The sequence below is a fragment of the Symphalangus syndactylus genome, chromosome 1 (assembly GCF_028878055.3).
Source record: "Symphalangus syndactylus isolate Jambi chromosome 1, NHGRI_mSymSyn1-v2.1_pri, whole genome shotgun sequence".
Classification (NCBI taxonomy): domain Eukaryota; kingdom Metazoa; phylum Chordata; class Mammalia; order Primates; family Hylobatidae; genus Symphalangus; species Symphalangus syndactylus.
The window spans coordinates 124024142-124047705 of NC_072423.2; the positions used below are offsets into that span (position 1 = coordinate 124024142).

Here is a 23564-nt window from a genome sequence, read left to right on the forward strand (position 1 = left end):
AGGGAGGAACGAGGGAAGGAGAAAAGCCACGCCGAGGCCGTTGGCCGATCACTTTCTTTACCTCCCGGACAACAGCGATGGGCCCCACTAAGGAAAGCCAAATTCTCGCATGCCCGAGGAGTGTCGGAGGTGGTTGTGTGCCTAGTCCCTCCTGGTAAAGTGTTCGAAGCACTCGTTTTTCAAAGGCGGCCGAGAGCCATACCATTGGAGCACTCGCTTGCATGATGGGAGACACCGAAACGCCCCTTTTGAATGCGCTGACAAACACCCCCTCCCACTCAGCAGCGACGTGCACGTGACAGTTTTTGGGCTCTCGCAACTACGTGGAAACTTGGAATAGGTCTGCTACTGCACACCGCCCGGACGCCGGGGTTCCTGCGCCCCCCGCCCCCTCTGATCGCGGCTGGGTAGCCGAGCCGCAGGGAGCTGGGGGACCCCGCGCGCCGCGTCTGCATCGCGCCGCCCCTGCCCCGGGCTCCGGTAGCTTTCGGGCTTCCGCACTGCCCGCCGCGCCCTGCCCACAGGGAAGCGCTTCCCGAGGCGGCGGCGGTTCTGGTGCGGACCCTCCGGCCGCAGCCATGTGGGACCCGCGGGCAGCTAGGTGCGTAGCGGCGCGGGAAGCACGGGGGCATCTCTGGCTTTCCGGGCCCGCCACCCTTCCTGGCAGGAGGCGGCCGCGCGCGGGGACTGGCGACCCTGAGGTAGCGGCCGAACAGGCCCGCCGGGCCATCCCTTTGGGGCCCACAGCCATCTAGGTGCAGACCCGAGACAGTCGCGCGGGGTCGGTCGCGGGGGACGGCTCCGGCCTTTCCGGTCCGGAGGGACCAGGGCACGCGCTGCGACAGGACTGCGGCGGCGCGCGGCCTGCCTAGCTTCCATCCCGGCATGGAAGCCGCAGCTCTCGGGCCCACTCCGCATCCTCGGGGGTTCCCGGGGGCTGCAGACACGTTTCTGACCAGCGATCGCGCCCCCGGGGAAAGCACTCTTGTCTGGCAGGCGCCCGGGAGCGGAGCACAGCGGTGCAAGGGAACCGTGCCAGGCGGGAAGGGCGGAATTTGCGGGGAACTTGGAGCGCGCTGGCCTCTTCCCGGCAGTAGGAGGCCTTCTTCCCTGCCCGCCCGATTGAGGGCTGCTGGGCTGGCTCAAACTGGGCTGCACGGTCCATCAGCCTGGGCTCACCGAGTCTAGGGGCAAGGTAGTAGTAGGGACCCAAGGCTGGGAAGCGGAGCCCTTAGAAGCCCTTGCTTCTGCCTCGGAGCGTTTCCGAACAGGAGCTCGGAGTCTGTTGCCTGGGAGGCGCGCTGCGTTTCCTCCCAACTCCCTGTCTCCGTCCCGCGGGGAGCCCTGTGCACTTGCAACCCGGCTGAGATAGAGCCCATCTTTGGCGTGCAGCGCGAGCCACCTTTTCTCCCAGATCGGGGTGTTTCTGGGCAGTTGAAAGCTTTGGTGCTTCCTAGGAAAATTTTCATGGAAGTGTGCAATTTGGAAAATAAAAGAAAAAAAATTTTAAGAAGCAGAAAGAGAATGGGGCTCTGAGGTCTCTAGTCCCCCGATCTGCTCCAGCCCAGTTGCTGCTGGCTCAATTAGTCCTTATGCGGGAAGGAATAGCTGGGAGAAAAGCCATGTGTTCCCAGCGTAGGTATGCTCTCCTGCTCCCTCGTGCTGAGCGTTTTGGGTTCCAGGATCCTTTTTGATATAAGGCTGTTATCCGGATGGCATCCTGTTTGGTCCTTTACAGAAAAAAAAAAAAAAAAAGTACTACCTTGTGTGTGTTGGAGGGCGGGGCGGTGGTCAGGAGTTTGTTTCAACTGTTTTCCAGGCAGGTCTGTTTTGTAGGATTGCAGGATAGGTGCTTGAGTTCATATGCTCTTTGTTGGCTTTTGCATCCTCTGCGGGGGGTGGGGGGGTGGGTAGAGGTGGGATAGGTGTGCGTGGCATTCACTCCCAGAGTCGCATCCCACTGCTACTGGCCTATGTATGGGTTTCTAAGTCTTTTTTCGATCAAGACCCACACCCACCCACCTATATGTATATAATGTATATATACATAATATGTGTGTAATATTATATATACATATACACACACACACACACACATACACATGTAAAATTGCAGCAAGAGCTTCATGGTATAGTTATTCTTTCCACAGGGTGAGGCACAATGATATTTTCCATTCTCTTCCCTCCCCCCACCCCCCACCAGAGGGATTCTCGCTCTGTCACCCGGGCTGGAGTGCAGTGAGGCGATCTCGGCTCACTGCAGCCTCCCCCTCCTGGGTTCAAGCGATTCTCCTGCTGCAGCCTCCGAAATAGCTGGGATTACGGGGGCCGGGAGTGGGGTGCGCGCCTGCCTAATTTTTGTATTTTTAGTGGAGACGGGGTTTTGCTATGTTGGCCAGGCTGGTCTCAAACTCCTGATCTCAAGTGATCCACCTGCTTCCGCCTCCCAGAGTACTGGGATTACACGCCAGAGCCACCACGCTGGCCCATTCTATGTTTTTTTTTTTTTTTTTTTTAAAAGCGGGTCGTAAATTGTTAACTTCACTTTATGACCGACTGACCAGCTTTATGGGGCAACTGCAGGTTCTGTTTCCGCGACTCTCCCAGAGTATGAGGAGACTGTCAGCATTTCACTGGGGAACTGACTTTGGAAGTGAGGACTTGGTGTAGGAGAGATGAAGTAGACTGAAATTCATACTTGAGTAATTAGAATACTATAGGACATGGCTGTGTGGTTTAAGTCAGTACCATCTATAAAGACAGACCGCAGATGCTTCTGGTTACTTTGGTTCTGGCTATGTGTCCACACAGAGCTGGCCTCCTGCATGGATCCCAGTGGGGCCTGGTGTAAATGCTAGGGAGGTAGGGGCATAATAGCTCCTGTTCTTTTTTTTTTTTTTTTTTTGAGGAAGAAGAAAGGAAGATGCTGCAACCCTACTGCAAACTTGGATTCATAGTTTTCTAAAAGGATTCTTTGGCTCTTGTCTCAGAATTTCACAGCTGCAATCAAGAGCTGGACCATGATCATTTTATAGATGAAGAAACTAAGGCCCAGAAAGACCATCACTTGTTAGTCATTACCAACAAGTCAGTGTTAGATCTGGGATTAGACAATTTATCTCTTGACTTCCCAGTCCATGGCTGTCAGGAACCAAATAGAGACTGGCCTTGTGGAAATATTAAACTTCTATTTGCTGGTTGCTTCTGTTTTCCTGAAGTTACTACCAAAGACCCATTTCTATAGTATATGCCCTCATTATTTTATCTTTGCTTTTGGGGATGAAGATTATTTTAGCAGCCAAGTAGAGCCTGCAGACCTCCTGTTTGGGGAAGGTAAAGTGATCTGAAGGGGAAGATTTTAAGAACTGAAGTGGAGGTTGAGGTGTGGGCCTCTCTGGCCATTATCAAGTATGTGGTGGTGGTTTTCTTGACCTTAAGGAATGAACCCTCCACTGCCTTTCCAGATGGGGAGGTGGGGTGACATGCCAGTGCCTTGCCCTCAGAGTTGACCGCAGGCTCATTGCTGTTAAAACAAATTTCCTTGGAGTGCCGCCTGAGGTTCCCAAGGCCAAAAGCACCCTTGTAAGAAATCTTTACAGGAAAGAAAGATTTGGGGCAGGAAAGATGACACTGTAACAGTTACAGCAAAGACTGATAGTCGGGCCTGTTACAGCGATGGGGAGAATGGTTAAGTTTAAGCTTTAAAAAAGAAAGTATTGAGCCAGATAAACTGGCATCTTTGGAACACAAAAATGTCACAGTGCCCAGCCAAGAGTGATTACTCCTTTGGTCACTCCTTGGGTTAGCGAGGTTCATTCTGCCAGAGCAGACATTTTTCTTGGTCTAAAATTGCATAAGTATTGCCTTGTTTGTTTTTGCTGAAAATCTGGAAATGTGAATGACCTTTGCCTAAGATACCTGGACTCGGTTTACCTGAATCAATTCCATCTTTTGCTTAGATGTTGAGCCTCAGTGTCGGTGCCTACCCTGTGCTCACCATAGCATGCTTGTCTGAGCTCCCGTGAGCCTGGTGGCTGGTGGGACTCCCTGAGTGTCTTTTGGAGCCAAGCCAACTCTGGGTTTAGCTATATCTGTCTTTAAAGTTCCAGCAACATTTTGATTGGGATGTTTTTATTTTTTAAGCACTGGGTCCTCCTAGCACTTGGAAAGAGGGCAGTGTTCCCAGTCCTAAAAATCAGTGATGGATTTTGGAGGAAACCAGGCCAGTAGTGCACAACACACAAAATATAGAGAATTATAGCACTATATTGGGTGATCTTCATTCACTGGGGCAAGAATGCTCAGACAGCAGCCTTGACCTTGGATGGGCTCATCCTTCATGTTCAGCTGTGGCCACCAGGGCAATCATTTTTGCTCACCCTTAGACTAGCTCATCTTCTGCCCATGAGGGTCCACTCTACCTGGAGGCTCAATCATTGATGACTTCTAGGGACTCATCGGCCTGAACTCATTGGCCAGGTACTAAGGCCATCTATAATCTGGCCCCCAGACTGTTTCTCTAATATGGTCTTTCTTCTTGCCTTTTCTCACCCCTTCTTGCTTTTTGTTTTTCAAGTCAGTTCTGCTTCTCAGATATATCCAAAGGTCCGTATTGGGCTATGGAGGATGTAAATATGTAAGACATAGGCTCTGCTAATTGTGAACGGAGTTAATGTCATGTAGACCTCTGGGAAAGGATTAGTGGAGGTGCAGGCAAGCACTCTAAGAGACTTCTCAGCTCCTGAATCCTTCCCAGTAGAAGTATGGGAGGTCAGTTTTGAGCTGTACCTAAACAGGTGGAGAGCACTTCTAGCAGGCAGATTAGGGTTGCCAGGTGGGAGAGAGGGACATTCCAGGTTAAAGGAGCAGCTTTTTTTTTTTTTTTGAAATGGAGTCTCACTCTGTCGCCCAGGCTGGAGTGCAGTAGTGCGATCTCGGCTCACTGCCAGCTCTGCTTCCCAGGTTCATGCCATTCTCCTGCCTCAGCCTCCTGAGTAGCTAGGACTACAGGCGCCTGCCACCACGCCCGGCTAATTTTTTTGTACTGTTTTAGTAGAGACGGGGTTTCACCGTGTTAGCCAGGATGGTCTCGATCTCCTGACCTCGTGATCCACCCGCCTCGGCCTCCCAAAGTGCTGGGATTACAGGCTTGAGCCACCGTGCCCGGCCAAGGAGCAGCTTCTTACTAAGAATAACGGTGGGCCAGGCGCGGTGGGTCATGCCTGTAATCCCAGCACTTTGGGAGGCTGAGGCGGCTGGATCACCTGAGGTCTGTAGTTCGACCAGCCTGGCCAACATGGTGAAACCCTGTCTCCATTAAAAAATAAAAAAATTAGCCAGGCATGGTGGTGCACACCTGTAGTCCTAGCTACTCGGGAGGCTGAGGCAGGAGAATCGCTTGAACCCAGGAGGTGGAGGTTGCAGTGAGCCGAGATCGCACCACTGCACTCAAGGCTGGGCTGCAGAGCGTGACTCCGTCTCAAAAGAAAAAAAAAAGTGAACAAAAGGGCTTGGACCCTAAACATCAACATAATAATAATAGTTTACCGTGTGCCAGGCTCTGTGTTAATTGTGTTTCATATATTATTGTATTTAATTCCCACATAAGTATTTTGAGCAAGTACCATTTTACAGATGTACCTGTACTGGAATGTGAGCTTCATGAAGGGGCAGCAGTGTTTTTTGTTATTGTTGCTGTTTCACATAGCTCAAGCATCTAGCAGAGTACCTGGCACACAGTAGGCACCAATCAATATTTGTTGACTGTGTGAGGAAACAAGGAGTCCAGTCATGTATGGGATACTGTCCTTGTTTTCCAGTAAGGAAACTGAGGCCTAGAAATTAAGTGAATTTACCACCTGACACCAGGCCTGGAAGAGAGAACAGTGGGACTTGATCCCAGATTTCTGGATTTTCTCTTCTATGAGGAAAACACTCATATCCTTACATCTTCCTTCTGGGACTAGTCCCAGCCCTGTTAACACTGCTGTGCAAAGTCATGTGAATGGGAGGGAGCCACATGAATTTGGGGTCATGTGGCTAAAACATGGCGGGCACATAGTGTTAGAGAATACTAGAAAGGTAAGTAGAGGCGTGTGTGTGTGTGTGTGTGTGTGTATGTGTGTGTGTTAGAATGGGAATCTGAACTATTTGGGCTTTATTCTACATGAGATTAGAGGCCATGGAAAATGTGTTTGTGTGCCTGTGTATATACACAGCTCTGTGTTTTTTATTTATGTATTTATTTATTTATTTTTGAGTCAGGGTTTCGCTCTGCTGCCCACGCTGGAGTGCAGTGGTGTGATCTCAGCTCACTGCATCCTCCGCCTCCTGGGTTCCAGCATTTCTCCTGCCTCAGACTCTCAAGTAGCTGCAATTACCAGCATGTGCCACAACACCCGACTAATTTTTGTATTTTTGTATTTTTTTTTTTTTTTTTGAGATGGAGTCTCGCTCTGTCGCCCAGGCTGGAGTACAGTGGCATGATCTAGGCTCACTGCAGCCTCTGCCTCCTGGGCTCAAGTGATTCTCCTGCCTCAGCCTCCTGAGTAGCTGGGACTATAGGCATGCGCCACCACGCTCCGCTAATTTTTTTGTATTTTGGTAGAGATCAGGTTTCACCATGTTTCCCAGGCTGGTCTTGAACTCCTGAGCTTAGGCAATCCGCCCACCTCGGCCTCCCAAAGTGCTGGGATTACAGGGGTAAGCCACCGTGCCTGGCTAATTTTTGTATTTTTAGTAGAGATAGGGTTTCACCATGTTGGCCAGGCTCGTCTTGGACTCCTGACCTCAGCTGATCTGCTTGCCTAGGCCTCCCAAAGTGCTGGGATTACAGGTGTGAGTTATCACACCCGGCCAGCTCTGTGTTTTATTTAGAAGTTTTGACTCTGGAGGCTGGGAGTGTGGATAAATACATCTTTCAGCCTGGCCAAAGTCCACAGTTTTTTCAAGGTAAAGTTCAAATCTCTATGTATGTATCAGGAAACTATGAACTAGTGTTAGAACAGAGGCTAGAATGGCTGGGCCTGGTGGCTCACGCCTGTAATCCCAGCACTTTGGGAGGCTGAGGTGGGCGGATCACAAGGTCAGGAGTTTGAGACCAGCCTGGCCAACATGGTGAAACCCTGTCTCTACTAAAAATACAAAAATTAGCTGGGCGTGGTGGCGGGCGCCTATAATCCCAGCTACTCAGGAGGCTGAGGCTGAAGAATCGCTTGAACCCAGGAGGCGAAGGTTGCAGTGAGCTAAGACCACGCCACTGCACTCCAGCCTGGGTGACAGAGAGAGACTCCCTCTCAAAAAACAAAAACAAACAAACAAACAAAAAAACCAGAGGCTAGAACTCTGATTCTCCCAGAGCTGTTAAGGGGCCACCCTTCAGATGTCCTTGTCCATGGGAGATTGTTTTGTCTATGGGGAGTTCCTGGACACTTCCAGACCCTCCCCATGCAGCAGTGAACGGTGTTTTCACCTCTCTGCTGGGTTTGACTTGCCCCTCAGATTGAGGAGGAAGCAAATTGCTGTGGTCTTGTGGTTGGGAGGTGGAATGAAGGGCATTAGTTAGCATTTAAATGCTACATAGAGGCTTGGAGAAGGTTCTGGGTGGGGAGATGCCTGGGCTGCTATTAGCAAAGCCCAAGTTCTCCTTTGATTAGAAAACATCTTTGTTTAGTGGCTGTCACTGGAGTGCCTGGTGTACTCCCATTTCTGGGCTGCTCCCAACTTCATAGCTCCTGGGACACTGCATAAACAATGGGAGCCATGAAGGAAAAATGGCAGTTATTGGGCAGCCTGGGCCTAGCACAGATACCTGAGTCAAGATTTATGAGTAATCTGTGGTTGGCTGATGCTTAACTAAATCATTTGTCTTGAGACAGTGTGGAATGCTAACTTATTGGTTATTCTTTGGGCTGGCTTTTGCAGGAATTTGATTTTAATTTTAAAGGCCTCTTTTCTGATTTTCCCAATAAGCTTTACTCTTTGTACACCTCTTCTGTCCTATGGGTTGTTAACACAGATTTTTATATCAGACATAAGTTTGTTCCTTGCTTGGAGAAGTCCCTTCATTTTGTGTAAATCTGTTTCCTGGTCTGTGAAATTGGGATATTTGTACCTCCTGGCATTCTTAAAGACATTCAGTGAGAAGATGCTTGAGATGGGTTTAGGACAGGGCTGGGCACATAGTAAGTGCTGAATACATTTTACTTGTTATCATGCAGCTGCCTTGAACTATTCATCCAAATAATGATCTTGAAAAACAATAGCCTGTGGCACACTGAGGAGAAATCATGTGTCTGTCTACCACTAGCTACACAAAGGGAGGGATGCCTTAGGGTCTCCTCTTTGGAGGTTGAATGACTGAGACTCCACTTCAGACCCAGAAGTTGAAATTGATCTGTCTTTGTCGTTTATTTATTTATATATTTTTTGAGACGGAACCTAGCTCTGCCGCCCAGGCTGGAGTGCACTGGCATGATCTTGGCTCACTGCAGCCTCCACCTCCCAGGCTCAAGCAATTCTGCCTCAGCCTACAGAGTAGCTGTGATTACAGACATGTGCCACCATGCCTGGCTAATTTTTGTGTTTTTAGTAGAGACAGGATTTCATCATGTTGGCCAGGCGGTCTTGAACTTCTGACCTCAGGTGATCCACCCGCCTCAGTCTCCCAAAGTGCTGGGATTACAGGCGTGAGCCATCATGCCGGCCTGTCTGCCCTTTAGCAGTATTTCTTGAGCATTTTCCTGGCTTGGTTTTAGGGAGTTGGAATCATCATCTGTCTTTCAAGGCCCATCTCATCTGCACACTGTCCATGACTAAAACGTGGGGCGAGGCTCTCAGCTCATCCTTCCTCGAGAAAGGCTGTTTTTAGTCTGAGTTTACACTCTTCATCCTTTTCTTTGGAGTTAAAATGTTCCTCCTTTTGTGAAATTGTTGGGGCAGTAGTTGGTACTTTTTAAAAAAGTTCTTTTTTGGCAAAATTAAGTGTTGGCAACCCTATCTTAGATTCCCTTCAATTTCCTTTTGTTTTTTTTCTTTTTTTTGTGACAGGGTCTCACTCTGTCACCCAGGCTGGAGTGCAGTGGTGCGATCACAGCTCACTGCAGCCTTGACCTCTTCCGTCTCAAATGATCCTCTCACCTCAGCCTCTTGAGTAGCTGGGACTACAGGCATACACCACCATGCCTGGCTAACTTTTAATTTTTTTGTAGAGATGTGATCTTGCTATGTTGCCCAGGCTGGTATTGAATTCCTGGCCTCAAGCCATCCTCCCACTTTGGCCTCCCGAAGTGCTGGGATTACAGGCGTGGGCCACCACACCTATCCCTTTTCTTTTTTTGTGTGTGCAAATGTTACTGTTCTCCAGTTCCAAAAAGCTAGGAACTACTGATCCTCCAGGATTGTTCTTTGCTTTTAGCATTTCCGAATCTCCAGGACTAGAATTGCTCATGGGGATATGTTACCTTGTTTGCTGACCATTAGATTCTCAACAGGTGCTTATTAATTTGTACACATCTTTTTCCTTTGTTTTCCCCAAGTAGCAATACCACCTGGCTTTACAGGAAATGGCCGGAAATCCAGTACCACCAGTGAAATAATCTAGTTTGAATTAAATCCCCCAAACTTTTATTCCTTTTCTAGTCCTCCAGCTTAGTCATCTGCCTCTGATAAGTAAGAAGTGGCCAGAGAATCATTTATTCATGCAACAAATGCCGAGCCCTTGGGTTGCAGAAATAGTAAGACTTACTAAGACTTAGTTTTTGTCTTAAGAATTAAGGCTTTGGCCGTGTGCGGTGGCTCACGCCTGTAATCCCAGGCCTTTGGGAAGCCGAGATGGGCGGATCACCTCAGGTCAGGAGTTCGAGACCAGCCTGACCAATATGAAACCATGTCTCTACTAAAAATACAAAAATTAGCTGAGTGTGGTGACATGTGCCTGTAATCCCAGCTACTCGGGAGGCTGAGACAGGAGAATCACTTGAACCCGGGAGACAGAGGTTACAGTGAGTTGAGATTGCGCCATTGCATTCCAGCCTGGGCAAGGAGAGCAAAACTCCATCTCAAAAAAAAAAAAAAAAAAAGAATTCAGGCTTCTAGGGAAAGCAGTAAAACAAATTAGTGTCTGGCAGAGAGCTGTTGAGACCAGCACAGTGCCCCAAACATAGAGGCAGGGTGGGAAATATATGGCAAAAGAACGAGTAAATCATAAATTCAGGGGATTAAGTGGTATAAAAACTACACACAGAACCTTATAGAGGTGCGTTAAGAACAGCAGCAGTGACTGTGGCCCCTCACCCTCCCAGGGTGGGCATGCAGGGAGACCATGAGGTTTGGAGGGGGTTAAAGTGGAGGGAGGGAGAAGGGCCCAGAGAATCTGCAAGTCCCTTGGGGAAGAGCTGATGTTCATGGAAATTGTGCTGGGAGGCAGATGGGGTTGGGGGCCTGGGTGATCTTGGGGTCTTTTTTAACCTGGACACATAGCACATGATGTGATGGTCTTGGGGACTGTCTTACAGATTGTGGTGAAGAGGCCACGCTGGAGCTGGGTGAGGGTGGGCCAGGGAGAGCAATGAAAAGGCCAATTTTGTAGTAATCCAGCCTGGCAAAGAAGACACCTGTGGAGGGTGTGTGTGAATCCAATTCAGGGATAGCTATTCTGGGGCCTGCATGCCTCCTAAGGGAGGCAAGCTGGGAATGAGCTCGAGAACAGGTGACTGTGTGTCTTTGGCTTGTCGTTTTCTAGTTAGGACATTCTGGATGCTTGTGCTTAAATGCACAAGTTGATTTTTGGCCCAAGTCTTTGTTGTCATGTAAACTGGGAATGGCACATAGGATTCATCTGGGGCGTGAACTTGTGGCCACCTGGAATGAATGTTTCACAAAGGATTCTGAGGCCTTGTCAGGTACTGCAGGAAGGAATACTGTGACCAGAGATACCCAGGGTGGAGCGAGGGTAGGACACCCCTGGTATTATAGACCCTTGTCTAATATGCAGCTGTAGAGAAGAATGAAACAGGCAGGTCATTTTTCCTTGCTTCCCTCCTTTTTAATGAATGAGAGAAAAAACAACTCAAATGATTTAGACAGAAGGAGGAAAGTTCTTGAAGGGTGCTTAGTAAGCAAGGAAGGGGTAGGCAGCAGCTGGGCCTCAGGGCAATGGAATGTGGAATTTGGGAGCTGTAGGAGCCCCGCTTTCTGCCTTTCTTCTCTCTGGGCACAGGCATTATATTCTTTTACCCCAGAAGTTGGCTTCTTCTCAGGGTAGGAAGTAAGGCTGCAACCCTCTGGAGCCTCCCATCTCAGCTTCCAACACAAGGGGACTCTTCCCAAAGTTCTAGTAAAGAAACTCCCAGGAAAGGGCCTTGTCCTGGCAGGTCTGGCCCATGGAGCACACACAAGGCCTTGGCCTGCCTCTGTGTACCTTGGCTCTCCCCTGGAAGGCCTTTGCAGTGAGCCAAGCAGCCATCTAGAGCATGCCTACCATGGTGACACTGCCCTCCAGCTGAAAAGGGTTTCTTAGGGCCCCTGAGCAAGTGCCCTGTTTCCTAAAGGAGCAATCACAGTGGAAAGAGTTGGGGCCATTTCCAGACATCACAGTGCTGACCTGTCCCACCCCTCATCCTCACAGCCTATCTTAGCTTGGGAAGTGGGGCAAGGTCTTGAGTCCCACAGACTTTCTCAGCTGTAGCTGCTTAATTGATTAGTAATTTCAGGGAACCCCTTTGAAAAATAGACAAATACTAGGGCTATGTTTTTACCAAATAGTTTCTCCTTACTGGGTAAACAAAGCAAAGGTTCTGTAAATGTTGCAGGGATTACACTCAAATAACATGCAGGGATCACCATGGCCCATATGCCATTAACCTGAAATATCATGAACCAGAGGCAAGCCCTGGGATCTAGGCCTGTCTTTCCTGCCCACCCAGAAATGGCAGGTGACAGCGTGGACCAGGGTGCTGGGGTGGATGCTAGGAGATAAGCCTGGGTTTCACCTCTGGTGCTCATTGCTGTGTGGCCTGGCTCAAGGCCCCTTAATCTCTGAGCCTTGGGTTCCTTGCTCTAGAAATTGTAGTCCAACAATCTCACTTTTCTTGGGAATAACATTCAAAATCCTAAGGAGATTGAGCACTTAAACAGAGGATTCTTAGCAAAGCAATTTTACTTTGCGCAGAGGGGTGCCTCCTTGGCCAGTCGCCATGACAACACACCTGAACAAAGGGGCATGAGAGCCTTTATTCCTGACGCAAGTCTTGCCCCTGTAACCTTTCCCCATTGGCTGGGTTCGGGCCGTAAGTTCTAAACTAATCCCGGTTGGCTAAACATTTGAACTTTTTTAAGATAAGGTGGGCACGTAAGGGAGAGAGGGGAAAGGGGAAGGGGTGTCTGCAATGAGCTAGAGAGCTAGTCTTCTTTCCAAATAAGGAAAGGAATGTGAGCTAGTAATGATAACGCCTGGTACTGTGGCATGTCTGGGCATGTAACAAAGACAGAAAGGAAGAAAAAAAGAGAAAAAGGGGTTTGGGGGGTACTATGAATTAAAGAATAAAGGATTGATCAGGCTATTTGAAGAGAAACCTCATCATATCCCACACTTTATTGCATTTTTTCTATTTATATGATTCTGTGAATATATTCAGAGTGGTGGTGTATTAGTTTCTTAGGGCTGCAATAACAAATTACCACAAATTAGATGACCTAAAACAACAGAAAAATGTACTCTCTCATAGTTCAGTAGCATTCTTCCCATTCCCAGATCTGCTCCCCAAAGATCACTGCTCTTATTAGTTTGTTAAGTCAGAAATCTCTCTATAGATGAAATGTACGTACACACATACATCCTTAAGCTCTTCAACTCATTCTTTAAGTTGCTCTCCAAATTGCTCTCCAGTTTGCTTTATTCAGTTTAATTGCATATTTTGACACTCTGATAGCTCTAATTCATAGTTTTTGTGTGTGTGTGTTTGTTTGTTTGAGATGGAGTTTCACTCTGTTGCCCAGGCTGGAGTGCAGTGGTGTGATCTCGGCTCACTGCAACCTCCACCTCCCAGGTTCAAGCAATTCTCCTGCCTTAGGCTCCTGAGTAGCTGGGATTACAGGCACCACACCTGGCTAGTTTTGCATTTTTAGTAGAGACGGGGTTTCACCACGTTGGCCAGGCTGGTCTCAAACTCCTGATCTCAAGTGATCCACCCACCTCCGTCTCCCAAGGTGCTGGGATTACAGGCCTGAGCCACTGCACTCAGCTGTGCATTTAACATTTCTACAGACAGATGCTGTACTGCTTTATCCTGCCATGGCAGTATGTGAGTGAATCTCTACTCATAACCATGTTGATTTAAAGTATTTTCAGTGCCTTTTGATATATAGGAGTTTGTAATTTTCATGGATTCATGTCTGTTACTTTCTTCATGATTTCTGCTCTTGGTATCATTAGAATGACCTCAAATGTGAAGATTACATAAAACTGCACTAAAGCTCTTCTGAATTTATGTAATTCAAGAATCTAACAATATATAAAAAGGTTATGAAAAAAGTCTCTCTCCTGTGTTCTCTGCCCCACCCTTCCAATAAGGGTAAATAATTTTATTTCTAGTGGATCCTTCCAGATTTTTTTTTAAGAGACGGATTTTCTTGCTCTGTCACCTAGGCTGCAGTGCAGCGGTGCGATCATAGCTCACTGTAACCTCAAACTCCTAGGCTTAAGTGATCCTCCCACCTTGGCCTCCCAGAGTGCTGGGATTACAAGTGTGAGCCACCACACCTGGCCCAGAATTTCTTTATGCATAATAAGCAAATGCAAATATATATTCTTCCTTTCTTTCTTTCTTTCTTTCTTTCTTTCTTTCTTTCTTTCTTTCTTTCTTTCTTTCTTCTTTTTCTTTCTTTCTCTTTCTCTCTCTTTCTTTCTTTCTTTCTTTTTTTCTTTCTTTCTCTTTCTTTCTTTCTTTTTCTTTCTTCTTTTCTTTCTCTCTTTCTCTCTTTCTTTCTTTTCTTTTCTTTTTGGGACAGGGTCTTGCTGTGTTGTCCAGCCTGTAGTGCAGTGGTGTGATCATGGCTAACTGCAGCCTTGACCTGGGCTCAAGTGATCCTTCTGCCTCAGCCTCTTGAGTGGTTGGGACTATAGGTGTGTGCCACCATGCCCAGCTAATTTTTGCATTTTTTGTAGAGATGAGGTCTCACTGCGTTGCCCAGGCTGGTCTGGAACTCCTGGGCTCAAGTGATCCACCCACCTTGGTTCCCCAGAGTGCTGGGATTACAGGCATGAGCCACTGCACGTGGTTGCAAATATTAATATATATCCTTATTCAGCCCCTCTCTTACTTTCTGTACAAAAGGGAATGTAATATACACACTGTTCTGCATTTGCTTTTTCAGATATATTTTGGAGGTTATCCTAGATCAATATACAGAACCGTCTTCATTCTTTTTTTTTTTAAATGCTTGATTAATACTTTGTTTTTTGGGGGGGGCTGCATTTTAATTTATTGAATCAGTCCCCTGTTGATGGGTATTAAGGTTGGTCCCAGTCTTTTATTATTACAAGCAACATAATAGTGAATAATCTTACACATTTGCCATTTCCAATGTATGCAGTCATTCTGTAAGATCCATTCCGAGAAGTAGAGTCAGTTGCTGCATCAAAGGCCATATGCATGTGTCACTTTGTTAGGTATTGCAGAATGTCTTCCTAGAGTGGTTGAAGATTATCTAAAATCTGTACCTATGTTTTCTCTTAGTGCTTTTCTTTTTCTCAGTGCTTTTTAAAAAATGAGATATTTGCATGTAATAAACGGCACAGATTTTAAGTTACTGTTCAATGAGTTTTAACAAACATATACACCTGTGTGGCCACCACCACAATGTCAAAATACACATTTCCATTCTTCCAGAAAGTTCACTGATACCTCTTTCCAGTCAGTCCCCCCCTCTTTTTTTGGCTATCACTGTTCTGATTTCTTAGATTTGCCTGTTATAGAATGTCATCCAAATGGAATCACACAGTTTATGTTCTTTTGTCTGGCTTCTTTTGCTCTACATAAACTTCTTGAGATTCTTCATGTTGCTGTTTTTATCAGCAATTTGTTCCTTTTATTGCTGTGGTATCATTTTCACACTGACTTTTTTTATTCATTTGGAACTAATTTTGGTATATGATGTGTATTAGTTTCCTATTGCTGCCATAATGAATGACCACAAACTTAGTGGCTTAAAACAACATGAATTTATTATCTCACAGTCCATAGGTTAGAAGTGTGGGCTAGCTTGGCTGGTTTCACATGGCCAAAATCAAGATGTTGGCTGACTGAGTTCCTACCGGGAAAGTCTGCAAAGACCCCCTGCTTCCAGACTCACTCATGTTGTTGGCAGGATCCAGTTCCTGGTTGCTGTAAGACTCGGGTTCCCATTTTCTTACTGTCAGCTGGGAGCCTCTGTTCCTTAAGGTGACCCACATTCCTCATCACTCTTCCCCCCTCCGCCTTCAAGGCCTGCAGTGATGGGCCCACTCCTTTTCATGCTTCAAATCTGCTGCATCTCAGCTGGGCAAAGTGGTTCATGCCTATAATCCCAGCACTTTGGGAGGCCGAGGCAGGTGGATCACCTGAGGTCAGGAGTTTGAGACCAGCCTGACCATGGTGAAACCTCGTCTTTACTAAATACAAGAAAAAGTTAGCCGGGCATGGTGGCGCATGCCTGTAATGCCAGCTTCTTGGGAGGCTGAGGTTGTAGTGAGCTGAGATTGTGCCATTGCACCCCAGCCTGGGCCACAAGAGTGAAACTCCGTCTCAAAACAACAACAACAACAACAACAACAACAGCAACAACCTGCTGCGTCTCCCTTGCTCTCGTCTTTCCATGAGCCTGTCTGACTCTGGCCACAGAGCCACAGTCAAAGAGTTCTTGTCATTAGATTGGGCTCACCCTGACAATCCAGGGATAGTATCCCTAGCTTATGGTCTGTAATCATAATTATATCGGTAAAGTTCCTTTTACCATGTAATATAATATATTCATAGTTTCTGGGGATAAGAATCTGGATATCGGCCGGGCGCGGTGGCTCACGCTTGTAATCCCAGCACTTTGGGAGGCCGAGGCGGGCGGATCACGAGGTCAGGAGATCGAGACCACGGTGAAACCCCGTCTCTACTAAAAATACAAAAAAATTAGCCGGGCGTGGTGGCGGGCGCCTGTAGTCCCAGCTACTCGGAGAGGCTGAGGCAGGAGAATGGCGTGAACCCGGGAGGCGGAGCTTGCAGTGAGCCGAGATCAAGCCACTGCACTCCAGCCTGGGCGACAGAGCGAGACTCCATCTCAAAAAAAAAAAAAAAAAAAAAAAAAAAAAAAAAAAAAAAAAAGAATCTGGATATCTTTGGGGGAATTCATTACTTGGCCTACCACACGGGGTGAAGTAGGAATTTAACTTATTTTCCAGATGTTTAGCGAGTTGTACCAAATGATTCACTCTTTTTCAATTTACTTAAAAAGCCACTTTTAGCACATGTGGAATGTGTTTCTGCTTTTTATACTATATATATTTATTGCTGGATATTCTACTTTGTTCCATTGGTGTGCTTACTTTCATGTTAATACCCGACTTTAACAATTTAATGTTTTATAGGCCCGGTGGCGGTCACTCACTCCTGTAATCTCAGCACTTTGGAAGGCCAGGCGAGTGGATCGCTTGAGATCAGGAGTTTGAAACCAGCCTGGCCAACATGGTGAGACTAGCCAGGTGTGTCAGTGCGTGCCTGTAATCCCAGCTACTCAGGAGGCTGAGGCAGAATTGCTTGAGCCCAGGAGGCAGAGGTTGCAGTGAGCCAAGGTCTTGCCACTGCACTTCAGCCTGGGCAACGGAGTAAGACTCCATCTCAAAAAAAAAAAAAAATTAATATTTTATAAATACATATTTTAAAATGTTAGAGAAGATTCCCTCTTCTACTCTTTATTTGTTTTATTTGATTTACTATTATACTTTAAGCCTCACCTGGAAGAAGATTCCCTCTTGATACTTCTCTTTTTATTAAAAATATCTTTGCAATTCTGGCTTATGTATTCTTTTAGATAATCTTGACAGCTGCTTCATTAATTTCTTTAAATATTTTATTTTTTATAAATTGAAATTTTGCTGAAAATATACATTAATTCATTAACATGGGAGGACTTGACATTTTATAATAGTGAATTTGCCCAAACCAGAAACATGTTAGTATTTTAAAAATACTTTTTTTTTAAGCAAAGTTTTGTTTTTTCTCCATATAAGTCTTGAAAATTTAAGGACATTAGTTCATATTTTGTAAGGAACTTTTAAAAAATGCTCCTATGAGAATTACATGTATACTTTTCAAAATTAACGTTCTTCTTATTACCTTGGTTTTTCTTTGAAAATCTGTGTCTATTTCCTCAGGTCACACAGATACAAGTTACTTTAGTCATGTATTAGTTTAAGCTTGTAAACATCAAGTCATAAAGCAGTATTAGTGTAATTAAACTTCCCAGGAGTTCTGCTTCTACTTTTCTCCCTTAGTGAAATGTTCCATGTGTAATGAAGAATTTAATGAAAAACATCTTTTGAAGTACTGGTTGGTGAAGGAACAAGAGTGAGTCAGTGTGTGGTGAGTGAAGTCCTAATATGAATATCAAGGGAAATAGGACTTTAAAGTTGGCTGTATTGAAAATTCTCAGCAGCTAGTCAAATAGGGATCAGATCCGTAGAAAAAAAGACTTTTTCCCCATTCCCTTTGCAAACAAAAAACCACATTGCTTCATGAAATCATGTCAGAAATTTTTCTTCATTTTTGCTTTGCAAGGTCAATGGCAGTTTTATTGGGCGTACCTTGGTTTTGCAGGCCTTTGCTCTAGTTTTCAAGGGAACAAGTAGATAGAAACTGAAAATTAATGTATTTATGGGGGAGCTATGGGGCAAGAAACTAGTTTCCAGTTGTAACACTGTGGGCACTAATCAGGGAATGCTTGGAGAGATATGGGCTGGGTTTGCTCACCACAACCTGTGACCCCACATTCTATATCAAAATGTGCCACAGAAGTAATTCCACGAGAATTTAGTTCCTGACTGTGGATATTCATCTTTATGTCTTGATTTGTGCAGGCTAGAAAGACAGCATGATTCACTGAGGTGGGAATAGGATGCAGCATGGACATACCCAACTCCTGGGGCACTCCAAAATTTGGGGAAGCAGCCCTCATACTCTCACACACAAGAATTGAAGGCTAAATTTCCACTGAGTAGAAAAATAATATTTCAGATGCTGCATCTGGCTTATTATTCTATCTGGAACTGCACTCCTCAAAACTTTCTGCAGTGATTGAGATATTTTAGATCTGCACTGTCAAATATCGTTGGGGGTGAGCGACCACTGGGCCAGTGGCGTGCAGAGAAAAGAATTTCCCAAGAAGAAGGGCAGATTTATTAGAGAAAGTAGGTAAATGGGAGCTGACTGCCAGGAAACAAAGTTTTGCTGGGGATTTTATAGGATGGTTCTTAGGCTGCAGAATGCTACGTGCAGTGCCAATAAAACACCAAGGTTGCAGTGAGCTAACTTGCAGGTGTCTGGTGATAGTTGGGCGAAGGAAGATTGTAAGTTATTTGCGCAGGAGAGCTATGTGTCCTGGACCATGAAGAAAGGCAGACTTATAGCTTATCTGATGTCTGTTTTTGCTTTCCCTTGGTCCCGCCAGCCTGACTTCTTTTCTGTAATTAGGACTCCATATTCCTCCCCTGACAGAGCAGCGATGACAAATCTTTGGCATGTGAGTGAAGGTCTCACCTTCACCTTCTTGCTGACCAGGGATGTAGAGTTGGCCCTACCTAGGATTGTTAGTCGGTCAGGAGGTTACATGGGCCTCAATCCCTGGGTTGGGAGATAAATTAGGCAGAGTCGCTGTGGGACCATAGGGAAACAGCATTTGCAGCCTAAAATTTTGTTCTGCTGGCTCCAAAGGGGATTCATTAGTTCTTTTACTGGCTGATACCCTTGCTGCAGTAACATTTTGGTTTGAAGTTGTTGTATTCTAGAAGACGCAAAACAAGATATTTCATGAACAATACAAGGTGCAAATAAACTAGTATAATCATTATTATAGGCAGGAGAAGTGGAGCCTGGCCTGACAAATAAGGTTTTTAAATATTGATGGGATAAGGGAAAATTGAGGAACAGATGTAGACATCTTAATGAGGTTAAGAAGTTGCCCAGTTTTGACACTTTTTCCTCTGTATTCTGTCTCATTTGCTGAACTATTTATAGGCATAAAAGAATCACTCTAAATTTTGCTGGCATTAACTTTGTTGTTTCCCAACCATAGAGAAAACCTGCAGAGGTACACAGCGAACTCGTTAGAGTTGTTGTTTGGCTACCATTCCTGGTACATTTGATTATAGTTAATGATGTAACTATAATGGGCTTGTGTTAAAGCCCCTAGGAAAGGGCCAGACCCCTTGGAGTTTCTGATGCAGAGGCGAGCCTTACAAGCCATTTCTGGTGCCTTCCCTATTTGCTTTGTCACGGTGGATGATTGACACGAGGGTTCCATCGGCCCAGGTCCCTCTCCCAGACCTGTGTTTTTTGTGTGCTTGTAAACGGTATAGTCTAATCCAGAGTATTGGGCTTAACAATTTCTTCTGTAGATCATGTCATGGGACTGCTAAGAGTGTAATGTCATCCTCAAGTGCTTGTTTGCGAGGGCACATCCAGCAGTTAGTGCTGTGTGTTATGTTAGCAACCTGTGATGTTACTGAGTAGAGTGGATGCCTGTGTATAGCCATTGAAACAATAGTTAGCCATGATAGACAAATAAAAACAGAGCCATGTTTAGGGAAAATGACAATATACAGGAAACTCAGGAAGACAGGAAAGAAGAAGGGCTGTAAAGAGTATAAGAAAAACAGTTAAACACCAAGTACCTCAGCACATTGTTGTTGTGGTGTCGGGGTATACGTCATTACTGGGACAAATATAAAGAAATTTTGTCTGGGCAGTAATCTTGGAAGTTTCCTTGCAAAAAGCAATTGTATACTACCTTCCTTATAAAAGCATCAATATTAAGAGGGTGAAGGTGCTTAAGAGAGGTAGTTGGAGAATTACTGAGAGCCTGCAGTAGAACTGAAGTAAAAGAGTTAGCTTTAAGAATAAGATTCAACGGCTGAGCACAGTGGCTCATGCCTGTAATCCCAACAGTTTGGGAGACCAAGGTGGGTGGATCATGAGGTCAGGAGATCAAGACCATCCTGGCCAACATGGTGAAACCCCATCTCAAAATACAAAAATTAGCTGGGTGTGGTGGTGAGTGCCTGTAGTCCTAGCTACTCGGGAGGCTGAGGCAGGAGAATTGCTTGAACCTGAGAGGCAGAGCCTGCAGTGAGCGGAGATTGCACCACTGCACTCCAGCCTGGGCGACAGAGTGAGACTCCATCTCAAAAAAAAAAAAAAAAAAAGAAAGATTCGAAAGAGGTATTGGACTTACTAACTTTTAAGGAAGGTTAAAAAAATTCTAGGTTGTTTGTTTAACAAAACTTCTTTTACCTTTTTTTTCTTTAACTTTGAATGAGTTTCCAATGTTTACATTCTAGTTGGATCATAAATAACGAGTCTTATCTCAGCACCAGCAACTTTGTAACAGTAGATTTAAAGCAGACAGAAAAAAAAAAAGAGGAAGATGGAGAACTTTACATGATTCTACTTAACCCTATGGTGCAGGTTAACCATTTGAGCTCTGACTTTTTCTTATTGTAGTTTGCCCATTAGTTTAAAATGTGCACAAAACAGGCCATAATATGTAACCAGCTGGAGTTTTAAAAAGAACAATAAAATCAGGGGTTAGGATGTTAGAAACTGTCTTTTCAATCTGGACCCCTAGATTGAACAGGAAAAGAAAAAAAGAACAGAGAGGAAAAGGTTAAACTTTACAGGAGAGTTTGTATGCCTCCTGTAAAGTTTGTGTGAGATTGCCTGGGTTACCCCCTTTCAGCCACTGAATGGTGTGGGGCCAATACCCCAACACCCTTGTTTTTCTCCCATCAGGGAGAGCCTTAGCACCCCAGACCTTTATGGTGTGAGATGAATTCTTCCTCACCTCTGCAAGTTACCAGTTAAGGTGAGCTATTTTTAGCAGGAGCAGAGAGCCTCTTTAGCTTAAAGCCACTGGGGTTTGGGATACTGTCCGGGGGGTCCTTTGGCTCTCAGGGCAGTCCTGTTTCCAGTGGCCAAGCTTGTGGCAGAGGGGGCAAGCATGTGGGGCTTTTTTTCATTTATTCAGTTGAGGTGCTTTGCCTTTTAGTGGCCTGGACTTTTGCACCGGTGGCAGTTATCTGGAGGAGTGTCCTTAGGGCAACGAGGAGGGGGCTGGGGTGTTGTGAAGCAGCCAACAGTTGAGCCTGCTTTTTGTCTCTGCGTCTTTCTTTCTGGCCCTGTTCTCCTTATTCTGCTCTTGGTTATAAAAGACTGAGGAGGCTAATTTGATGATTTCTTTTGCATAAGGGTTATGCTGTGTTACACAAGAGAATTACACATTTCTCTTTTTTGAGAGTCTGAGAATTAAATTTGTTTTAATGCTTTAGAATGTAGTCCAGAGGAGTGTTTGAAGGACAGATGGGGTTTGTCCCATGGTGGGACTGGAAAACATGCTGCTTGGGGGCGTTGCCACTTGAGGGCACTAATTGCACTTTCTCTTGGGACATCCTGGCAAGATGAAAAGAGGGTTCCACTTGTGTCTGCTGAGGGACTTGGGTGCACTTTCAAAGGGGCGTTCCACCTATTAGAAAAGAGCACTTGGCTGCTAGGGGCCTTAACGCTGGACGGCCAGTCCAGGTACTCACTCTGAGTGATCAGCCCAGGTACGAGGAAAAAAGGGTAAAGGATGATCTCACCTGGTGCCCGCCCAGGAGAGGGAGTGGGTAAGGGAACCCTCACCATTTTGAGGCTGTCCGAGGTCAGCTGATTTAGCAATGTCCAAGACAGGATGGCTGGCTGACCCCACAGGAGAAAGTAGAGTGAGAAAGAGAGCACCTGAGTTACTCCAAACGTGTGTGAATTCGCTTTGAACGAGCTGCTGCTGCCAGATAGGAGAGAGAGTCTTTTTCCCTTCAGGCAAGGCAGCCAGCCCTGTTCACCCTTTGGCCTTCAGGCAGCACTGGAGAGTACCAGGATGGTTAAGAAGCCAGCTGCTGAAAGACTGAAAAGAGTAAGTGAACCCAGGTCCCTCACCCAAACTGGGCAGCGGCCGTCAGATGCTTCCACACAGTCGCCTTTCAGTCCCACCGGAGTGTAGCTCCTGCCAGAGACCTGCAGTTGCCTCCTTGCTTACAGGCTATTCTCGGAGGGTGCTGACTTGAGAAAGGGAAAGAGAGAGGTGAGAGAGTTTCTTGTGAGGAGACAGAGTTCCCATCCAGAGAGAGTTCCCCCTACAGGCCACCAAAATGTTGTGGGTGAGCAGTGACTATGCTGGTGGCATGGGGGTAAAAGAATTTACCAAGGCCAGGCACCGTGGCTCACACCTGTAATCCTAGCACTTTGAGAGGCTGAGGCAGGTGGATCACCTGAGGTCAGGAGATCGAGACCAGCCTGGGCAACATGGTGAAACCCCATGTATACTAAAAATACAACAATTAGCTGGGCGTGGTGGCGCACACCTGTAATCCCAGCTACTCGGGAGGCTGAGGCAGGAGAGTCGCATGAACCTGGGAGGTGGAGGTTGCAGTGAGCCGAGACTGCATCACTGCAATCCAGCCTGTGCAACTGGAGCGAGACTCCATCTCAAAAAAAAAAAAAAAAAAAAAACATTTACCAAGACAGTTGTAGGTGAAGAAGGGTGGATTTATTAGAGAAAATAGGAAAATATGTTACAAGAGGGCAACAGGCAGAATCAGCAGAAGAGGAGCTGACTGCCAGGAAACAGAGTCTTGCTGGGGATTTTATAGGATGGTTCTTAGGCTGCAGAATGCTACATGCAGTGCCAATAAAACACCAAGTTTGCAGTGAGCTAACCTGCAGGTGTCTGGTGATAGTTGGGCAAAGGAAGATTACAAGTTATTTGCACAGGAGCGCTGTGTGTCCTGGACCATGAAGAAAGACAGACTTATAGTTTATCTGATGTCTGTTGTTGCTTTCCCTTGGCCCTGCCAGCCTGACTTCCTGTTCCTAATTAGGACTCCACAGATATGATAGCTACTAGCCACGTAAGACAATGGAGTACTTGAAATGTGGCTAGAGTGACTGAGGAATTGAACCTTTGTTTTTTTTTTTGAGATAGCGTCTTGCTGTGTCTCCTAGGCTGGAGTGCAGTGGTGTGGTCTCAGCTCACTGCAACCTCTGCCTCCTGGGTTCAAGCGATTCTCCTGCCTCAGCCTCCCAAGTAGCTGGGACTACAGGTGCATGCCACCACACCCAGCTATGTTTTTTGTATTTTTGTTTTTCAGATGGAGTTTCGCTTTTTCGCCCAGGCTACAGTGCAGTGGCATGATCTCGGCTCACTGCAACCTCCACCTTCTGGTTTCAAGTGATTCTCCTGCCTCAGCCTCCTGAGTAGCTGGGGTTACAGGCGCCCACCACCACACC

General features: G+C 46.2%; 1 protein-coding gene across 5 annotated transcripts in view; it reads left to right on the forward strand.

Annotated features, from left to right (window-relative positions):
- The first annotated feature begins 303 nt into the window (after positions 1 to 303).
- The window catches only part of TRANK1 (tetratricopeptide repeat and ankyrin repeat containing 1), a 125183-nt gene continuing 101922 nt past the window's right edge, over positions 304 to 23564 (forward strand). For 3 of the 5 annotated variants that reach the window (XR_010114240.1, XR_008658548.2, XM_055283499.2), the window contains exon 1: positions 304 to 601. Coding sequence is in view for 2 of the 5 variants with exons in the window: in XM_055283499.2 (XP_055139474.2) it covers positions 579 to 601 (23 nt within the window). In the remaining 3 variants the exon portion in view is untranslated. Of the gene's footprint in view, positions 602 to 641; positions 756 to 16656; positions 16730 to 23564 lie in introns of those variants that run through there. The other 2 variants (XM_063612061.1, XM_063612057.1) reach the window with 2 other exon arrangements.